This window comes from Podarcis erhardii, assembly GCF_964252035.2.
Source record: "Podarcis erhardii genome assembly, chromosome: 5".
Classification (NCBI taxonomy): Eukaryota; Metazoa; Chordata; class Lepidosauria; order Squamata; family Lacertidae; genus Podarcis; species Podarcis erhardii.
In genome coordinates, this window is record NC_138509.1 from 46,062,685 (window position 1) to 46,082,668 (window position 19,984).

General features: G+C 45.3%; 1 protein-coding gene across 8 annotated transcripts; it reads left to right on the forward strand.

The window, feature by feature from the left end:
- Positions 1–155: 155 nt before the first annotated feature.
- IKZF5 (IKAROS family zinc finger 5) lies at positions 156–18,806 on the forward strand. Of its 8 annotated transcripts, none has more exons than XM_081863756.1 (7): positions 156–312; positions 2,801–2,863; positions 3,713–3,824; positions 4,893–4,979; positions 14,351–14,514; positions 14,682–14,864; positions 15,651–18,806. In XM_081863756.1, the coding sequence occupies exons 5-7, from the start codon at positions 14,376–14,378 to the stop codon at positions 16,592–16,594; spliced, it is 1,266 nt and encodes a 421-aa protein (XP_081719882.1). In that variant the 5' UTR covers positions 156–312; positions 2,801–2,863; positions 3,713–3,824; positions 4,893–4,979; positions 14,351–14,375; the 3' UTR covers positions 16,595–18,806. The 8 variants fall into 8 exon arrangements, with proteins under 8 accessions (XP_081719882.1, XP_081719884.1, XP_081719888.1 ...); XM_081863757.1 differs by lacking the exon at positions 156–312 and adding an exon at positions 327–549; XM_081863759.1 differs by lacking the exon at positions 156–312 and adding an exon at positions 1,344–1,868.
- The last annotated feature ends 1,178 nt before the right edge of the window (positions 18,807–19,984 follow it).

The window sequence follows — 19,984 nt, forward strand, 5'->3', positions numbered from 1 at the left end:
CACATTAAAGGGGGAGCCCGACGGTATGCGACTGGGTACCGGAAGTTCTACAGAACTCAAGAGGAAAATAAAAACAAGCAAACCACCCGCTTTGGAGAGCGAGAGCGCGCTGCTTCCCACGCCTCCCTTTGAGAACGGCGCGCGCCGGCCGCGCCTGTTGGCGGAGCTGGCGGAGCTCTCGCGGGATTTCGAAAGGGGGAAGGACGCGGGTTACGCCTGGGCTCCGGGAGACACAACAAACATGGAGGCGGCGGCGGCGGCAGCGGTGACGGCGGGAGTCGGGTCCACCTGCGGCTGGCAAGTGCGGCGGAGGTGAGGCGGCGGCGGGGCAAGCAGCATCCGGGGGGCTCCCTCCGCCCGGGCGGAGCAGGAGGAGACCTCGTCGTGCTCCTTCCCCGCTGGCGCCGCGCTCTGCCTGCCTGCCGAAGTTGGGAGCGCAGGAGGAGTGGCGCCGGCGAAGCCCACTTCGCCGAGGGTCGGTCGGGGAGGCAGCATGTCGGGAGCGGCGCCCCGGTGCGGTCGGGGAAAAGGCTGCGCGCTGCCCAGGAGGTGGGTCCGGTGGTCAATGGGAAGCTGCCCCCCAGCAGCAGCAGCCCCCAGAGGGAGGCTTGGAGTTTGGCTCTCTGTCAGGGTCGCAGGAGGAGAGGTGGCCGCAGGGAGCCTGCGCTTTGCCCGGGAGTCGCTGCCAGCTCATCTTGTCCTAAGGAAAGCAAGAAGAAGATGCAAGAAGAAGAGGGTGCCTGGGCTCCTCATGCATCCTGCAGTTGTGCAGAAGAGGGGGCTTGTTCCAGCAGGTGCCGCTTGCATGACAAGCTGCCTCTGTGGACATCTCCATCTCTGCGCAACTATTAAGGGGCGGCTGGAACAGGAACACCCAGTCCTGCCTTTCCCCTCCTGGCCGCCCTTGCCCAGCGAGGGAGGATGAAATTGCCTCTTCCCCACACAGCTGTTAAGAGAGGCACACCTCTCCTGCGTTGCATCTCACCACTCTGGCGGCCGGCCGTCTAGAAACAGTGCACACTTGGAAGGGGGGGGGGTGTCCAGAGGCAAAAAGTGGCTCACTGAACTGTTCCTGGACAGCTCTTTTTGCTCCTAAAACATACATCCTCGAAGGATGCTAGCTGATACTGTTGGGTGCTCTTTTAGCACTACCCGAGCCACCCAGGGTCTAGAAGTGACACTGTTTTGTTTTGTGATCACTCAATAAGCGACACGGAGTGGGAAATGTCTGACTTGAACTGCTTGGAGATGAGAGGGGTAGGTAAAAGCTGCAAGTTGGGAGGTCTTTGCATGGGATTGAAGAGATGGAGGGCTGGGAGGGTGGTGTGCCATAGGCTGTGTGCATGGAGTTCTGTGGAATGAAAAATCTGAGTTCTATTCCAACTGCCTTCCAAACATTAATTCCCTCTTACCGTCTCCTTGGTTAATTCTTTAGAGTAATTATATGAGCCATAATGTTGAGGATTAAATTGGCAAAGTAATTGGGAGCAAGTATTAAGAGATGAGAAGATGAAGTGGTATCTTCTAACAAGATTGGATCATACTGTATTTGTATCGTAGTACTCTAGGCCGCTGATTTGCAGCATTGGACAAAATTGCTGAGAGTTCTTCAGCTCTGCATCCCTTCAAGCCTCGCTGCTCTGATCTGCAAGGATGGGGAGATGGGTTAAGTGTTGCCAGAAAGGGCAAAAGTGACAATATACTGGATGGAAATTATTGCTCCCGCAGTGTGGTTAATACAGTATAGCTTTGCTGCTGGTGAAAGAGCAAGCTCTGTAAAGTTACTTCCTGCATTTTCAAGTTCTTCCTATGGTTTGTGTCACCGTTGGCTATATATAATATGTTCTCCAGTGCCAGTGGGAGCAGAGGTACAGTGAAACATTTTAGCTGAATAATATGGCTAAGTCTGCTGTAGAGTACTGTATGTAGCCAGCTCATTTTTGCTGTTGCCTTCGGGGTGAAAGTTGGCAAGTGAGAATAAGACAACAAATGCATGGTCATTCAAGGCTTTCTGGTGGCTGAAATGTTGATCTTTCTCCTTATAGCACTCATGTTCTGCCTCTTGCACATTTTAATGTATAGATTTTGCATACAGGTTTTGTCATGTTAACTTTTATGTTTGGCAAAAATCACTCTCTCTTTTGGACAATGTGGAACTGTGAAAATGTTAAGGTGTTATGTGAGCAGACTTGAGAAAAGTCTCAAATTTTTCTTTCTTCCTTAGATTTCTTGTATGTGAGCGTCACATGTCTGTCCTGCACAGAGCAGACAAATGTGGCATGTACATAAACAGCTCAACCACCTGTTTCAGATATGTAAAAACAGCATAAAAAACTTTAGCATTCAGGCAATCCAGCATTTGGATTGTTTCCTGCATCTATAATTCATTATGAATATCCTAAATAGGGCTTTGTACAGCAGTGTCAGCTAGGAAAAGAAAAGCATATCCTTTTTACATAGGAAAACTATTGCCTAGGTTTATTCATGTAGATGCTGTATTTTACAGAAGATAAGTTTTTAGCATTAACTTGGTAAGGATTTTGGTATGGGAATTATATTACTTAAGCATGAAATGTGAGTTATAAAACTAAGGTTTTATGGCTTTCCTTAGGTATAATGTACTCTGTGCGTATTTTCAACTCTAAAGCAACACCATTATCAGGCTTCGTTATTTTAAGGCAATGGCATCTAATTTAACTAACTCAGTTTGAAAATGCGGAACTTCACATTTTGATTTCCCTTGAGATTGCTTTAAAAACAATATTGAGTATGCAAAATTATGCCTTTTTTTATTCTGCAGTGTTCAACTAATGGAACCCAAGTTAACTTAAATCTATATGAAGCTGATGACTACAGAAAGAAGGTAGGCAAAACTATTGTATAAAGGAAAATTTGAAGCAACTGTCGCTGAGAATGACACTAGATCTTGCTCAGCACTAACCTAGTGATACTTTTATTGCTTTATTTTTTTGTAAACAGCTTTGATGGTTTTTCAACCGATAAAGCATGAATAAGTTATATGAAATAAATAATAAATAAATAAATAACCCAAGAACAGCACTGCTGGATCAGACTGAAGGCCTATCTAGTCTAGCATTCTGTTGTCTATGTGAAGACCACAAGCAATCATGAGCACAACATCAGTCTGACCTAGAAAGATATGGCTGCATAAAGCCTATTAAGGTTATTGTCTTGGTCATATGCTAAACCATATTGTTCCCCACTTAAAAAACAGCAAGAAAAGGCCATGGCAGCACTACACAACTTGTAAACCATGAAAATGATCACATGAGCTCTGCTCCTAGTAGCCTTTGGACATGGATGTTTATGGGGTTGGTGTGTTCTCTGCTGTGCTGCCGCCCCTGAGACTTTGAGGCAGACATTGCCAATGCCATCTGGCTCCCTGTTGTGGGCATTGGGCATTGGGTGAGCTAGTCTGTAGTAGACTAGAACAGGGTTTCCCAAACTTGGGTCTCCAGCCTGTTTTTGGACAATTTCCATCATCCCTAACCACTGGTCCTGCTAGCGAGGGATGATGGTGGTAGTCTAAGAACAACTGGAGACCCAAGTTTGGGAAAGTCTGGAATAGAAGATGGACAAGCCCTCTCACCCTGGAGACTGGCAACAGAAATGTTTGTAAGCAGCCTTGAAGACTTAACTGGTGGAAGTGCTTTTTAAAACCAATGTGTGCCCTAATCTCATTTTCTTGTAGACTAGAAAGGCATTAATCAGAGAAGTGTATTTCATATATGATGGAACATATATTTCAAGAGTGGATTTTTGATGTCTGTTTCACTGATTTGAAGTTGATTTGGAGGATTAAGGTAAAACTGCTGCACACACATTTTAATGATCTCTTAAAAGTTATGTATCTTCATGTGTCAGTAAACTGTAATGAGCTATGCTTCGGTTTTTTGTCTGGAGGGAAGTAACGAGGAGGTTGTTGGAATATGCAGTGCAAAGCTAAGTCGGAATAAGGGAGCTATGGGCGCAAGTGGGAATCCTGGTAGTATTACTATTTCTGAAGGCAGCACTGTATAGGGAAGCTTTTTAATGTTTAGTGTTTTATTTTGTTTTTATATATGTTGGAAGCTGCCCAGTGGCAGTGGTACAAATAAATTATTATTATTATTATTATTTATTTATTATTTATTATTATTTATTATTATTACTGAGAGAAGATGGGGTAGAGTAGGCTGTCTGAGAAGAAGGAGGCTTAGAAGACGACTAGTTCTAATTACATTCTTATTAAGCTTCAGTGTACTGTGGATATTTTTGAGGAATAATGAAAACAAATACTGTTGCTAAACCTGGGTAACTGTCAATAAGACTCACACTTCAAGAGTCTGAAAATCTACCTTTGTCATTCCTCCCCTCCCTTCCCCACAAGTAATTTCAGTGTATTAATTTGACCATAATTTGAAACAGAATACTTGGATAGGTCTTTCCATCTAATCCAGCAATGTAATATGTGTATTTTCATTGCTTGCCTGGTGTTTACTGCAAAATTTTACAAACTAAATATATTTTTCCTGGCAAGACTGAACAAGTATGCCTGTTCAAATATCTTTTAAGTTTTTAAGACTTCCAGGTGACTAGCTGCCTTACTGTGATGTGAACCAGTGTGTGTAGAAATGTTTTGTATGCTGTCAGCCTTCAGAGAAAAAAATGATTTTCAAATGTGATTATATATACCACTGGTAAAGCCTTAACAGGACACAGTAAAAGGTATTTAAGATTGGGGTGAAAAGGTTGTTTTCAAAACAAAGTCTGTAAAATGAGTAACTGAAATGCTTCTGTCAGTTTTATATATGATTTTGGTCTACCATTCCTGAAGCTTTCTTAAATTAGTTAATAAATGGTTGAATGTTTTCCCCCTTTTTTGTTGATAGGGAAAGCGGGACATGTGTGCTTTATTACTTATCTAATATCCTGAAGAAGAGTTCAAAATGTTTTCTACATAAAAGGAAAAAATTCAGGTATGACATGTCTGTAATGATTTTTTTGGGAAAAGGCTGCAGTTGCGTGGCTATTCCCTCCCCCCCCACAGGTGTAAAGAATAAAGACACAGGACACAAGAATTTAAGTTAATGGGCGAAAATGGCCACAACTTTATTGATTACAGGTAAGAGAGGTATTGGCTTTAGGCATTGGCCCCTAACCGACTATCCGGTCTAACCGGGAAGGGTTAAACACCAACAGGGGGAGCTACCTGAGATGCGTATCCCTAGGCGCTCCCCGAGGGGTTACCGCTCGGGGGCGCGCTTTAGGCCCTAGCCTCCGTAGGTTTCGGACGAGGCGTCGCCCCTCGGAGTCCTTTAACGAACTACCCTTCAATCATTGGGGGAGGTGATGGCGCTCCTCCCCCCCGACCTCATTTGCATGACAATACCCCGGCCAATGCCTACCGCTAAAACCGGGAAAGTTGTGACGAATTTGCTACGAGGTAGGCGAAAAACCAAGTGGCTCACGAACCAGCCAATTAGCCAAATGGGAAAAAATTCCTACCTGGCCCCAAACGGCAACCGGCCGAAGCCCATAGCAAGGTCGATGGCAGAACCTAAAGGGTGGGTGGGTGGGAATTCGAGCTCGCTGCCAGGGAGAAAAGGGGCGAGCCGGTGGCTGCCCCGACCTTATGTGGCCTCTAGGAGGCCCGCCCCTGCCGCCAGCCGATTGGCTGGCGCGCGGGGGTGTGACTGGGGAATCCCTGAATCGCGCGAGGCTGACCCCAGCCTCGCCGGAACGTGGGGGGTGACTGGGGAAACCCTGTAATCCCGCGAGGCTGACCTCAGCCCCGCGGGAGTGTGGGAGGGGTCGTGAGCCCGCAACTCCACCCCCTCCTGAGGATCGGTAGTGGCATTGCGTGGCTATTCCCTCCCCCCCCACAGGTGTAAAGAATAAAGACACAGGACACAAGAATTTAAGTTAATGGGCGAAAATGGCCACAACTTTATTGATTACAGGTAAGAGAGGTATTGGCTTTAGGCATTGGCCCCTAACCGACTATCCGGTCTAACCGGGAAGGGTTAAACACCAACAGGGGGAGCTACCTGAGATGCGTATCCCTAGGCGCTCCCCGAGGGGTTACCGCTCGGGGGCGCGCTTTAGGCCCTAGCCTCCGTAGGTTTCGGACGAGGCGTCGCCCCTCGGAGTCCTTTAACGAACTACCCTTCAATCATTGGGGGAGGTGATGGCGCTCCTCCCCCCCGACCTCATTTGCATGACAATACCCCGGCCAATGCCTACCGCCACACGAGCCGCATTGAGCAGGCTCGCCGCCAATACCCTCAGACCTGTAACCAATCCCTAATTCCCCTAAAAATGTCCGCAAGCCAGATATCGTTGCCGGCATCAGATAAATGCACGCCATCCCAGCGATAAAGCGTATCTTTGAAATATTGAATTTCGGGGTGTTTGACAACTCGTCCGCCCAACGCGGCCACCCTGCGCCCGACGTTGCGCTCCACGATTCGCCTGGCTTTATCCACCGCAGCGGGTTTCACCGCATCCCGCCAATGCCGCCTTTCCAGCAAGGAAGACCAAATTAATGTAGTGTTAGCGTGAGACGCCTGTAACCGTTCCAAATCATTTATAATGTTCCACATTAAGTTCACCCCTTTCCTATATGCCAGGTCGTTCTCACCCAGTTGTATGACCAAGGCATCCGGGGCACCCTCATCCGCGATTTTTTGGGATATGACTGGGAAGAATTCTTCCCAACGCATACCCCGCCTAGAGATCCATGAAACTTTAACATAGTTAGGTAGCTTGAGGTCAGCGTCCCAACGCCTAAATTCCGCTCGGCGTTTCGCCCAATGAACGATACTGTGACCGATAATCCACAGTTGCACCAAGGCAGCACCTGGAAGAATACAATAAGAGAGCCGGGTAAGGGGAGAGTAAAGACTAGCGGGGAATTAAAAGGGCTTACGAATGTAGCCCTTATATGCGTTGGATTTCCAGCGCCCCATTTCCATAATCCTCTCAGCAGGGAAGCCCATATGTACGGCAGTAGTCGCTGCCCCAATGCGAAAGGAGTGTGCGGCGTACTCCTCTTGTGGAAGACCAATGGCTGCCACTGCCTTACGCATGACTCTCGTGAACTGATGTTTGGAAAGAAAGGAGCCATCAGCATGAACGAAGAAAGGGCCATTAAAATTCGGTCTCACGCACAGATATTTTCTAGCATCTTTTACTGGGCAAGGGCCAGCCCTCTGGGTTGCCTGGAGGCGGATCAAGGTTCCCCTGCCAAGCTGATCAGTTTTGGAACTGCGGATTTTTAGCAACACGTGCGAGCTGGCAACTGTTACGTCCCCCAACAACAGGCCCCTATTGGCTGTAAGGTGTTCGCAGACCACCTCGCCAATGCGTAACGCCCCGAAAAATGCGAAGGAAAATGCTGCGGAGAATAATCTGGCCTCATACCTAGACCAACAAAGGACCCTAAGCTTCCTGCGTATTTGGGTAAGTATGTCAAGCGTTATGGGCCTTCTACCATCTTGGCCCTGCGGTCTGGCCCTGCGCCAGCCCTCCAGCATTTTGCGAACTACAAAATGTGAACAGGGATCAACAGAGAATAAAGCTTTAGAAAAGAAAGATATCGCTGCCAAATGGATGTTGAGGGTTTTGGGGGCCCGACCCAGATCGCGAAGCTTAACCATATACTCGATGACTTCTGACTTAGATGGCGGCCTGCCAGGCCTAAACCTCTCCTTCTTCCTGCGGAAAGATGTAAAGTCTAGCCATGCCTTATTGTAAGATTTAAGGGTGGAAGGCGCCAGCGCAGACAATACTCCCTTTATTGCTTCTCGTTCCCAATACTCCAGAGGTGCTCCGGAAACGGTTGCGGCTGCTGCTGCGCATCCGGCGCCAATGAGCGAAAGCGTTCCATCTGGAAACGAGATAGAGCATCCGCAATGTTATTGTCTATACCAGGAACGAATTTGGCGGAAGCGTGGAGGTTCAACCGCAGGCATGAAAGAACGAAATACCGCAAAAGCGAAGCAACCCTTGGGGAATGCGCGGATTGCCTATTTAAGACCGAGACCACCGCCTGGTTGTCCGTCCAGAAACAAACTCTATGATTTCTAAACTGCTCTTCCCAGATGTGGATTGCGACAACTATTGGGAAGAATTCCAGGAATGTCAAATCGCGCAGTATTGGTTTACCTTGCCACGAGGGAGGCCAGCGCTGGGCGCACCACTGACCCCTGAAGTAAACGCCAAAACCTAGGGACCCGGCTGCATCCGAATGTACCTGAAAGTCCGATTGCAGCACCAAAGTATCCTGCCATAAAGATATGCCATTAAAACCATCTAGGAATTGCAACCAGACTTGCAGGTCAGACTTCACAGCCTTAGAGAGGCGAACCCTATGATGCGGAGACCGTAAACCCGCTGACAGCTTAGCTAGACGGCCGCAAAAGGGGCGGCCAGGGGAAACCACACGGCAGGCAAAGTTGAGGTGCCCCAAAAGGGATTGAATTTGCCTCAAGGTAACCTTCTTTAAGGGGAGCATTTGGCCAATAAGTTCTTTTAAGGCAGCCAACTTCTCGGATGGTAGCCGCGAAGTTTGGGCCAATGTATCCAGTTCGATCCCCAAATAAGTCATGGTCGTGACTGGGCCCTCAGTTTTTTCGTTCGCCAGGGGGACACCCAATTCGCTGGCTAGGGCTTCAAAAGCATGGAGCAGGGTCCCGCACTCGCCGGCGCTCCTTGCCACCAGAATAAAATCATCGAGGTAGTGCCCTACCCCTTTGGAGCCAGTCCTGAACTTCAAAGCCCATTCTAAAAATGTACTAAAGGTCTCAAATGAAGCACAGGCAATAGAACAACCCATAGGCATGGCTTTGTCGATGAAGAAATCACCCTGGAACTTGAATCCCAACCAGCGGTAGTCATCTGGGTGAACTGGAAGAAGGCGAAATGCCGACTCAATGTCGCATTTTGCCATAAAGGCGCCCGTACCAAAACTCCTCACCAACCGCACAGCTTGATCGAAAGATGCATACTTCACCGTGCACATTTCTTGGGGGATGGCGTCATTGACTGAGGCACCCTTAGGATAAGACAAGTTATGTATCATTCGAAATTCGCCGGGAACCTTCTTAGGGACAATACCGAGGGGAGAAATATGCAAACCCTCAATGGGAGGGGAAGAAAAGGGACCGGCCACCCTCCCAGCCGCGATCTCTTTTTGGATCTTTTTTGCGGCAATGTCGGGTCGTTCAAGCACAGACTTCTGGTTAGGAGGACAACTAGCGTTAGGGGTGAAGGTAACTGGGATTCTAAACCCCTTAGAGAACCCTTCATCTAACAAGCAGGCCGCTTGTCTATCTGGGTAAAGCTTTAACAGTGCTCTCAGGGGCTGTAATTTTATCGGGGAGTACGCCAGGCTGAGGGAAACGTTAGTACCGGGCCCCAGATGGTCCTTGGGCGGTACCAGCAGGTCCCGCGGGGGCACCTCGATTACCCCGTGTGAGGTGACCCCTGCCTCCACGAAAGGGCTGCTGCCTCCCTTTGTAGCAGTTGATTGCAGGGTGGCTGCCCAAGCACTTGTCACATTCGTGCATGTACTTACAAGCTGTGCGCAGGCAGGTACCCTTGTTGAAGTCCCAACAGTGTCTACGGCGTTGCGACTCAACCTTACCGGACTTCGGCTGCTCAGAGGATTTCTTTTCGATGTTCGGTCCCACATGCTCCAACCAGCAGTTGTTGTCCTTTTGGTCCCAGCGCGTCGAGGAGAGCGTTGAGGCGTTCCTCCGGAATTCCTCATCATACGCCAAGGCGGCCTCATCGCCTGCCAACTCCCGAGCCCGCCTGACGTGCGCGAGATAAGCCGCGAGATGCACGCCTCGCTTCGGATAACAACCAGCCACTACTGCCATAAAAACTTGATACCCGTTAAGCCAATTCTCGAACGTTCGTTCAACCCGAGGAGCCCTGTACCTCTTTTTACCGTAATACCTTCTTTTCTCACCCTTACCCTTAACTTGAGCTGGGGGTACCAATGAAAACATGTCAACGTAATCGCCATTCAAAATCTTATTCCGCTTCCTCTTAGAGAGGAGATTCCCCAGAATAAAGTCGGTGGCTGCATGGGTTGAGACTTTAACGTCCTGGACCAGAGCGCCATCCTTCCAGTCAAGGGTGCCGTTAAAGGCTTTTCTGTGAGAATTGGCCCTCCTTTCATGCATCCACCGTGGAAGACCTGTGTCTTCGCCCTCCCCCCAATATGTCTCCAAGGGAGCATCACTATCCCCTTCCGAAGAAGAAGTACCTGTCTCATCGTCAGAATCTGAAGTATCTTCCTTCCTGCTCTTCTTCGACCGATGCTTCCTCTTCGACTTCCGCTTACGGTTCCGTGAGACCCCATCACTATCCCCTTCCGGAGAAGAAGTGCCAGTCCCATCGTCAGAATCTGAAGTCTCTCCCTTCCTGCTCTTCTTCGACCGATGCTTCCTCTTCGACTTCCGTTTACGATTCCGTGAGACCCCATCGCTCGGGGCGGGGTCATTGGTGACCTGGGTCACCTGCTGTGGCGGTATCTCCTCATCCGATGACGAACCCTCCGAGGAGCTCTGCCGCACTTGGTTGTCCTGGAAAACACTAGGCACATCCATTATCTCCTGACTTGGACCTGCAGAGGTGGCAGCCGGGGGTCTTGGCTTAGCCCTAGGCCTCTGAGCAGGTGCCTTGCCTTTTTGCGGGCCAGACTTAGGCTTTTGAGTACGCGCAGTTTGTTGACGTGTACGAGGCCTGCTGGGGGCCTGCTGGGCCGTGGAAGCTGCGCTGGTAGATGGCCCAACCTGATCCTGCTGACTGGGGAGAGTATCCGGGATAATATCCTGAGTCACCTCAACAATGTTTGGAGAGGGAGTGATGGGTGCCCTACACTGGGCATAAAAGGATTGCAGAGCGGAAAGTAACTGGGCTATGGCCTGAGGATTGCCCGGACCTGTTGGCACCAGGACATTACCGGGCTGAGGTGCCTGAGGGTTACTGTTGCCCTCCATCGCAAACAAGAAGGCAAAGCCAAAAGGCTGCGCGGCGCGCCGGGTTAGATTAGCGCACCACCAGAGGCAGAACGATATTTAGAAAGAATCTCAAGCTGATTGTTTCAGGCTCGAAAACGTGACGGGGCGTGCTTGTCCACTTGGCCTATCTTAAAGTGATATAGTACAAAATAAAGGTAAAAGGAATATCAATATATAAATTTATTTTTTATTTTATTTTTTATTTTTTTTTATTATTATTATTATTATTATTATTTATTTATTTTTATTTTTATTATATATATATATATATATTTATTATTATTGTAATTTTTTCTTTTTTAAAAAAAAATTATTTATTTATTTATTTATTTATTGTATTTATTTATTTTATTATATCTCTATTTTTTATTTTTTATTTATTTTATTTTATTTTTTATTAGTTTTATTTATTTATTTATTTACCTATTTTTATAACCAAGCCCCAGCAATGACAATTTGAAAAAAAAAAATTGCGTCTACCAGCGATCAGTGGCTGCAACTGAAAATAAGGATCTAAATTGAGCTAGAGAAAAGGGCTGCAATTATATTTTCTGCCGCTAGATGGCAGTGTCCACCAAGAGTTTGGTAAAACCCCCGCAAGAAACTGGAGCTTAAGTCTCAGCACGCCACATAAAATAAAATTTAAAGCACACAACACACCAAATAACAGTAACTGGCAAATGCAGAAGTGATGCAATATGAATTGTGTATCAGCTTAATATAAATTAACAGCTAGGGGTGTAGGAATAAGGCTGCCCAGCTCCCGACTAGCCGCGCTGGGAGAGCGTCCCCAGTTGGGGCTAGGGGGCGTGCAGCTAGGAAATCACAGTAATAATTCAGGCAGAACCACAGCAATATAAGTAAATTCCTAAACAAAAGGCAAGAATATAGAGAAAAGAAAAAAAACAAAAAAAAAAAAAAACGTTCCAAATGCAATTGCCAGGCCCCTCTCCCTTAAACAAAATGGCTGCCGTAGCTTCTCCTGAGGCCTCCCAAGATGCTGGGAGAGCGTCCCCAGTTGGGGCTAGGGGGCGTGCAGCTAGGAAATCACAGTAATTAATTCAGGCAGAACCACAGCAATATAAGTAAATTCCTAAACAGAAGGCAAGAATATAGAAAAAACGTTCCAAATGCAATTGCCAGGCCCCTCTCCCTTAAACAAAATGGCTGCCGTAGCTTCGCCTGAGGCCTCCCAAGATGGCGACTGGCAAAACGCTACTCTGCCCTCACTTAAAATGGTTTCCCTGCCTTCACCACATGGTTCAGAACTGAGACGCTCCTCAGGCAACCGGCAATGGGCAGAGACCCTCCCCCAAAGCGCTGACGACCGGCTGCACGCAGTATACAGGGGTTGCAGATGCCTGTATACTGTATACTGTATAAAAAACAAACAAACAAACAAACAAACAAACAAACAAACAAAAAACCTCAAGCAAGCGCTGAAGCGGCTTGCTGCTCGACGGTCCTTGGCGATGCTCCCCGGAGGAGGAGTAGCTGTGCTGGTAAGGGGGAGAGTAGCGTCGACGATTTGAAGGAGGCGCAGGGGGGCTAGAGGTCGAAGGAGAGTCTCCTGAATCCGAGCCGGGCACACGAAAGAGGGAATCCAAATTAAGGCAGCCGCGCTAAGAAGACGATCCAAGTAATTCGAGCTCGCTGCCAGGGAGAAAAAGGGGCGAGCCGGTGGCTGCCCCGACCTTATGTGGCCTCTAGGAGGCCCGCCCCTGCCGCCAGCCGATTGGCTGGCGCGCGGGGGTGTGACTGGGGAATCCCTGAATCGCGCGAGGCTGACCCCAGCCTCGCCGGAACGTGGGGGGTGACTGGGGAAACCCTGTAATCCCGCGAGGCTGACCTCAGCCCCGCGGGAGTGTGGGAGGGGTCGTGAGCCCGCAACTCCACCCCCTCCTGAGGATCGGTAGTGGCATTCTTAGAACTTGCCTTTAAAAGTTTTTATCCACATCTAATCATTTTGCAGCAGTAGGTTGTATGCATCTCTTTTCTTACAGCACACCAATAAAATGGAATTACGGAGATATTTGGTAGAGGCCAATGGAAGTCTAACATGAATTTTTAGTAATACGATATTAAATCTTGTGTAGTGATAAAAGACACCACAAATTGCACAAAATCATTGGCTGGTTAAGATTACATATCAAATGGATTTGATAGTCATTTTACTTTATTCCTTAAAAAAAATATAGCCAAGTGAAAGACTGGGTGTGGGAACTAGGAATTTGCTAGACTGTGATTATCATATATAAATCAAAGAAACATGGATATAATATTAAACTAGTGAGCAGAGCGATCTAAATTCCATCTGGGGAATGGTGAAGCCACTGCTATATCCAATGTTTTATTGCTCGTGCCCACCAGGGTAGCAGGGGAAGGGTAGCTTTTGATGCTTATTTGTTGAGGGGGGCAAATTGGTGGCAGTAGGTGGGCATCCCTGCAGAACCCTAATCCCCTCCACAAGTGTGGGTGAAGGGGTAGTGATTCCCCCCCTTGCTGTTACGTGTTTGTCATTTTGTTGTATTGGATATATATGTTTAGGTTATATTACGTATAAGCTTCTCTGAACATTCCTTTGGGGGGAAGAAGCAGAGTAAAATCGAGTGAGTCAAAACAGAACCTGCATTTTCATCAGCAGACCAAGAGAAAAATTTACATGGAGTGGAGACACAAAAGCGGAACCTTTGAAATGAGAGGTGTCTTACTGAGGTTTCCACTCATCAGTTCTTTGAGTATTTGTAGATTTCACAGTTCCACAGGCTACCTTCTTTCCTTTGCCCTTGTGTTGCAAAACACCAAATTCTAGTTGCCAAGGTGGTTCCTTAACAATATAAAATGAGCCTTGCTGGGTGAGACAAAGGGCCTATCTAATTCAATATCCTGTCTCCTATGTTGGCCAACCAGATGTCAATGGGAAGCCTGCAAGCAGGAGTTCTGTGCTTTGTTTTTATCTTTTTGAACCACAAAAGTTTAAACTCTTCATAATGGATAACTGCCTCCTGGAAACCTACTTTCTGTTTTCTGAAGGCCTTGATGTAGCATGAGTAGGTTTGTTGATATGAACAGTATAGGACTTGGGCTTTTGTTAAATGTTAGACATCTTCACACAATGAAACTTGATATGGGGAGCCCTAATTGTTTCCTGATTCTGCTTTGATGGCTGCCTTTTTCAAGTCACCATCTACCATCCTAGCCTACCTCATGGGGTACTTGCAAGGCTAACATGCTGCTCTTCAAGTGAGAAATCAGTAATGATTTTCAATATTGTGTGGTTTTTGTTTGAATCTTAAGTTGGTTTTTTATTTTAGGCCCACAGGATTGTGAAGTTGTAGTATGAATATGGGTGAAAAGAAACCAGAACCTTTGGATTTTGTAAAAGATTTTCAGGAATATCTGACTCAGCAGACTCACCATGTGAACATGATTTCAGGCTCTGTTAGTGGGGACAAAGAAGCAGAGACTCTTCAGGGAGGTAGGTTCACCATGGTACAATTCAGCTTTCACTTTATTTAAACAAAAGGCTGGTTATTGTAGAGGGGAGCTTCCTTCCACCTGTCTCCCAATAGCCTGTTAATAGTATTCAAACTAAGTACAAGATAAAGGAAGAAACTTATTGGGGTTTCCCTTCTATTTTTACAGCAGGGACAGAAGGTGATCAAAATGGACTAGATCATCCTTCAGTCGAAGTCTCACTGGATGAAAACTCTGGAGTGTTAGTAGATGGGTTTGAAAGAACTTTTGATGGAAAATTGAAATGTCGGTATTGTAACTATGCCAGCAAAGGAACAGCACGTCTCATAGAACATATCAGAATTCACACAGGTATGACCGAGTCTGCAGATTTTGTTTCTCTCTGCTGGTGGTACATATACCTACGCAAGCTTTCTTACTGTGTTAAACATGTGTTTTCCAGTCAGGAGATTTGTATCTATCTGTTAATGATCTTTCCCCTTCTATTTTTCCAGTAAGCAAACTTGATTCTTAAAATTCAGTTTTCAGCTAAATGTAGGAAAACCAGACTATATGAAATAACCTGTGTGACTGTCTAGGGAAATGGTTTTTTCAGCTCTAGATACTGCTTACACTTGCGATGTTGCTGATTCTTTTACTTGTTCAACTTACCCTATGTATCTTCCAGCATTTACTGGTCCTAAGACATGAACCATAAAACTCATCTCTTTCATTTGACTGTTGTTTGTCACAGCTAATTCTGCCCTGGTTTCCTCGCTGACCCAAATAGGACTAATTTAGCCAGCTAGCCCTAGTGATCATCTAATGTTCATTGGATGGATTTCCCCCGTAAATTGATTTTTGAATTCTGACTTTATTGTTATTCATGTTTTATACTGTATTTTATGCTGTTTTTTGTTGCATCAATTAAGTGTTTTAAATTTGTTGTTAGCTGCCCTGAGCCCGGTTTTCTGAACTGGGAAGGGTGGGGTATAAATAAACATTTATTTTTTTACTTATTATTAAGGATTTTAAATGGTTGCTTTAGATATTGTAGTGCTCTGTTTCCTCAAGTGACTCAACTAGGTTTTTTTCTCCCTTTTGTTTCTTGCAAAACACATGGTATCAAAGCAACAATAAAATCTTGTATTCTTTCAGGTGAGAAACCACACAGATGCCACTTATGCCCCTTTGCATCAGCATACGAACGTCACTTGGAAGCTCATATGCGATCGCATACAGGTGAAAAACCTTACAAATGTGAATTGTGCTCATTCCGCTGTAGTGACAGAAGCAACCTGTCTCACCACCGCAGGCGCAAACATAAAATGGTGCCTATAAAAGGTACGAGGCCTTCTCTTAGTAGCAAGAAGATGTGGGGTGTCTTGCAGAAGAAGACCAGTAACTTGGGGTATGGTCGAAGGGCGCTAATAAACTTGAGTCCACCTTCCATGGTGGTTCAGAAGCCAGACTACCTTAACGACTTTACTCATGAAATCCCAAACATTCAGACTGAAGCATATGAAAGTATGACAAAGCCAACAGAGACTGGTGGGTTACCAAGAGATCCACAAGACCTTATGGTAGATAACCCTTTAAACCAGCTATCTACTTTAGCAGGACAGTTGTCTAGCCTGCCCCCTGAAAACCAAAACCCACCCTCTCCTGATGTTGTACCGTGTCAAGATGAAAAGCCTTTTATGATGCATCAGCCTGCCGCGCCAGCAGCCGTTCCAGCAGTGTCAACCAGTATTCCTCAGAGTTCATCCCCTACAAGTCCTGATCCTCGCCCTGCACATTCTCAAAGAAACTACAGTCCAGTCGCAGGTCCCAGCAGCGACCACAGTGCTCATGCCAGCACCCCGAGCATAAGTAATAGTCAGCCAAGTACTCCAGCACCAACTCTTCCAGTTCAGGATCCTCAGCTTCTGCATCACTGCCAGCACTGTGATATGTATTTTGCTGACAATATTCTTTATACGATCCACATGGGATGTCATGGCTTTGAGAACCCTTTCCAGTGCAACATATGTGGTTGCAAATGTAAAAACAAGTATGACTTTGCTTGCCATTTTGCCAGAGGCCAACATAACCAGCATTGATTGAATATAAGTTATACCATGCATTTCATTTATCTGTGTTTGTTTAAACACATTGCTGTCTGTCTCTTCGTTGCTACCGGAAAGGTTGCGTGCCCTTTTGGAGGAATTCAGTTAAGCAGATTTAACATCAAAGGCAATTACCTTTACACGCTTTCATGATTTGCTAGGGACGTGCTTGTTTACCATGGCGGCATTCTTTACATGGTTCCTAAAATAAGAATGAGGTTTGTAGTGCAATTATTATTATTACTATTAATGGATAATCAGTGCAACACAATATATACTGACCTAACATAATGTGGATCTTGTCGATCAACACTTGTGTCCAAGTACTTAACAAATACTTAACATTAAGCTGAGCTACTGGAGTAGCCTTTAGTTTAATTCCGTCATACATAATGTACTCAGATATTTTCAGTGTAGAAGCTATATGCAACTGTGTATAAACTGACCATCCCGTAAACTGCTATAAAATATTGTGTAAAGAGTAAACAAAGATAAAGTTTATGTCTGCAAGAAAACTTTAATCTAGGAAAAGTTTAATTGCTGTGAGGCCTTTAATAAAGCTCCTGTGGTAATAGTGAGTCATGATGTGGAAAACTAGAAGAGTAAAAATGTGAAATAGGGAACAAAGACATCCACTTTCCATTACTTATGATCCCCTTTTAAAGGAATACAAGGAACCAGTGCCTAGTATTAAATGTCTGTAATTTTGAAAACTGTGTGCAGAAAGAAAACATTGGAAGGAAATGGGTAATGTGTTAAAATACTGTACCATAATCTTCATACTTAGCTTGCATTGCATTGCAAAGAACTTCATTACCATTTAAATGTTTAAGTGTAAGTTGTTTTGTCTTTACCTTCTGGTAGTAATATTTTTACCTGAAAATGAAGTGGCAAGGAGGTTATGAGATTATGATAATCCATTCAGATTTCACATGGGTCATTTTATCTGTGAATGATGAATGTACTTCTTGAAAAGAGCATCCTTGTCCAGGTAAACAGCAGTCGAAAGAAAACATTCCATACTAGGTTTTTTGTTATAGTTCTGGACTTGACAAAGCAAAAAGTTTATATGAGGAATCACTGACTAATTACAGTGGATAAAAACTCTAAGACATAGCAGTCAACTGTTTCTGCCTTGATCTAGATAAGTGAATAGGCACTTTAAACAAACTATGCTAGCAAATACTATGGTGCTAGCTTACAGCACATGAATCCTTAATATACAGGGGAAAACACTTTGACATGCACTTTTATTGTATATCTTCGTTATTTTATTTTAAGGGAAAGAGAGGACTTTATACTGCTGTCACTTGCATAAGAAGTAAATATGCACATGCACATACAAACTTACGACAGTGTGCTTTTATTGGTTTCGCATCCCAAAGTACGTGCCTTTGTGTGAATAATGGTCAAGTATACTCCTCTCCATCTTCAGCTCTTTTGGTAGAGGAGCATTCTTCTGATAGCCAAAATAGGAGCACAGATTAGAAAAGTCCTTTTGAGTCAGTTAAGTCATCACTGGTCAGTGCAAAAGAAAAACCTTATCAGTAGGATCCTATCTCGTAAGATGTAAGAAATCTTACGCCAAAGTCTACTTGAGCAATTGGGTCGTCATCCCCCCCTCCTGTAGCCACATGGCACCACAAAGATCCTAAACTATAATAAGGTGGAGGATGCACAGTATTTACTGAGGTAAACAGCACATAGTTTGAGCAGGAGAGGCTGCTGGCATTGTACTTAAAGCAGACTAAAAAACTTACCTTCCCTTGTTGGAATTTTTTGTCTCGTTAAGTTTAGAATCATTTTTCAGAGGAAAAGCCCTCTCAAGCAGCTATATTTAAGACCTTAATTTCAGTTCCTGCCATTCTCTTAGGTATCTTTCTCAAAGTTAATGTTCAGTGTCTTTAATACATTTCTGTAACCGTACTCAATGTTTGCATTCCGACGTATAGAAGTATTTCGCCAGAATATTCTTGGAATTGCCTTCTGCCTCTCTAAAATGGCATAGCACCAAATTAGTCTTGCAACTCTAGTGCCATATATGTTGCACTCAGGAAGTCAGTGACAAACTTATCATTAGTCTTGTTTGATTGGGATTGCATGCTATGACAGCAGAGAACCTAAAATATACTATGTATGTTTTAATTACAGTGCTGGGTATGTTGAATGGACTAACACAGCTAAATAAAGGCTGCTTGTAAAAATCCTCACGTATATCCTAGCTGGGTCATCTTTATGAAATGTCTATAAATGATCTGATTGAATGAGCTGTTGTAGAGCAATGGACAACAGCTGCTGGCAACTCCACTCCCAGCCTGTTCATGTCTTCCCTGGCCAAAACCAGATCAGCTGGTCTTAGCTGACCATGAAAGGGCAGCCATGCTGAGAAGGATGACAAAGAGGCCGACTGACAGCATAGGTATGGGGAAAAGATAGGGCAAGAAGTGGCCATTGAATAAGTGAGGGAAGGAGAAGCTTTATTGGGGACATCTCTACTTTTTTCAGTACAGTGTGTTGGCAAACTCTGAATATTACTGTGTACTAGAAATACAAAATAGAATTGAGCAATAAAGGGCTATGGTCAGGGTCATGGCTTCAATTTTTGTAGAGTTCCTGTACTCCTTAAAGTCAGGCAGATAGTCAAAAGGTGAGGCTTGGAAACATGTAGATAACCTGAGCAATTGCTTCAGGTCATGGCAGCTTTTGAAAACATGAGGCCACTGTTGCGGTGGGCAGTGGAAATGGAAACCCTGTGCACTACTGTTTTTTAGAGACCTTTCAGCCAAAGAGCTAGTAGTGACACCTGACCTGCAGCAGACAACAGACTTAAACCAACAAGAAATGAGCTGGGACTAAAAGCAGATGCTCACACATGATGTCACTTACCATTGGGATCTACAATGCCAAAATGCTCAAGAATGTTAGTACAAGGTATACTAAGTACAATAGAGCCTTTACTGCTTCCACTAAGTAAGGCATAAGGATGGGATGTTGCAGACTCTGGCTTTACCACTGATACAGAGCAGCTCATTTCAGTAACAAAACATCCAGGATTGGTGTTTTGAAAAAGCGTATTAGCCTCATTCTATGCTGTAGCATCAAAATTAATTTCTAAACAACATTTTCCACTGTCTCTTTCCCCATATTCAGGCCCCAAATAAGAAAAATTTCAATAGGAACTATTAATTAAAGCAAAACAAAGCCTTAATGTTATAAGGAGCTGCAAACCCGGGAGTGAGTGTTCCGGTTTGCAAACGTTCTTTGGAACCCAAACCTCTGATGCGGTTTCCAATTTGCTACAGCAGCTTCCTACAGCCAGTTGGAAGTTGGGCCTTCGTTTCCGAACGTTTTGGAAGTCAAACAGACTTCTGGAACGGATTACAT

Excerpts from the sequence above, each read along its gene's own strand:
- IKZF5 (XM_081863756.1), top strand. The coding sequence starts at position 14,376 with ATGAATATGGGTGAAAAGAAACCAGAACCTTTGGATTTTGTAAAAGAT. Across the intron at positions 14,515-14,681 it reads AGCAGAGACTCTTCAGGGAG|CAGGGACAGAAGGTGATCAA; the intron begins GTAGGTTCACCA and ends CTATTTTTACAG. Across the intron at positions 14,865-15,650 it reads ACATATCAGAATTCACACAG|GTGAGAAACCACACAGATGC; the intron begins GTATGACCGAGT and ends GTATTCTTTCAG.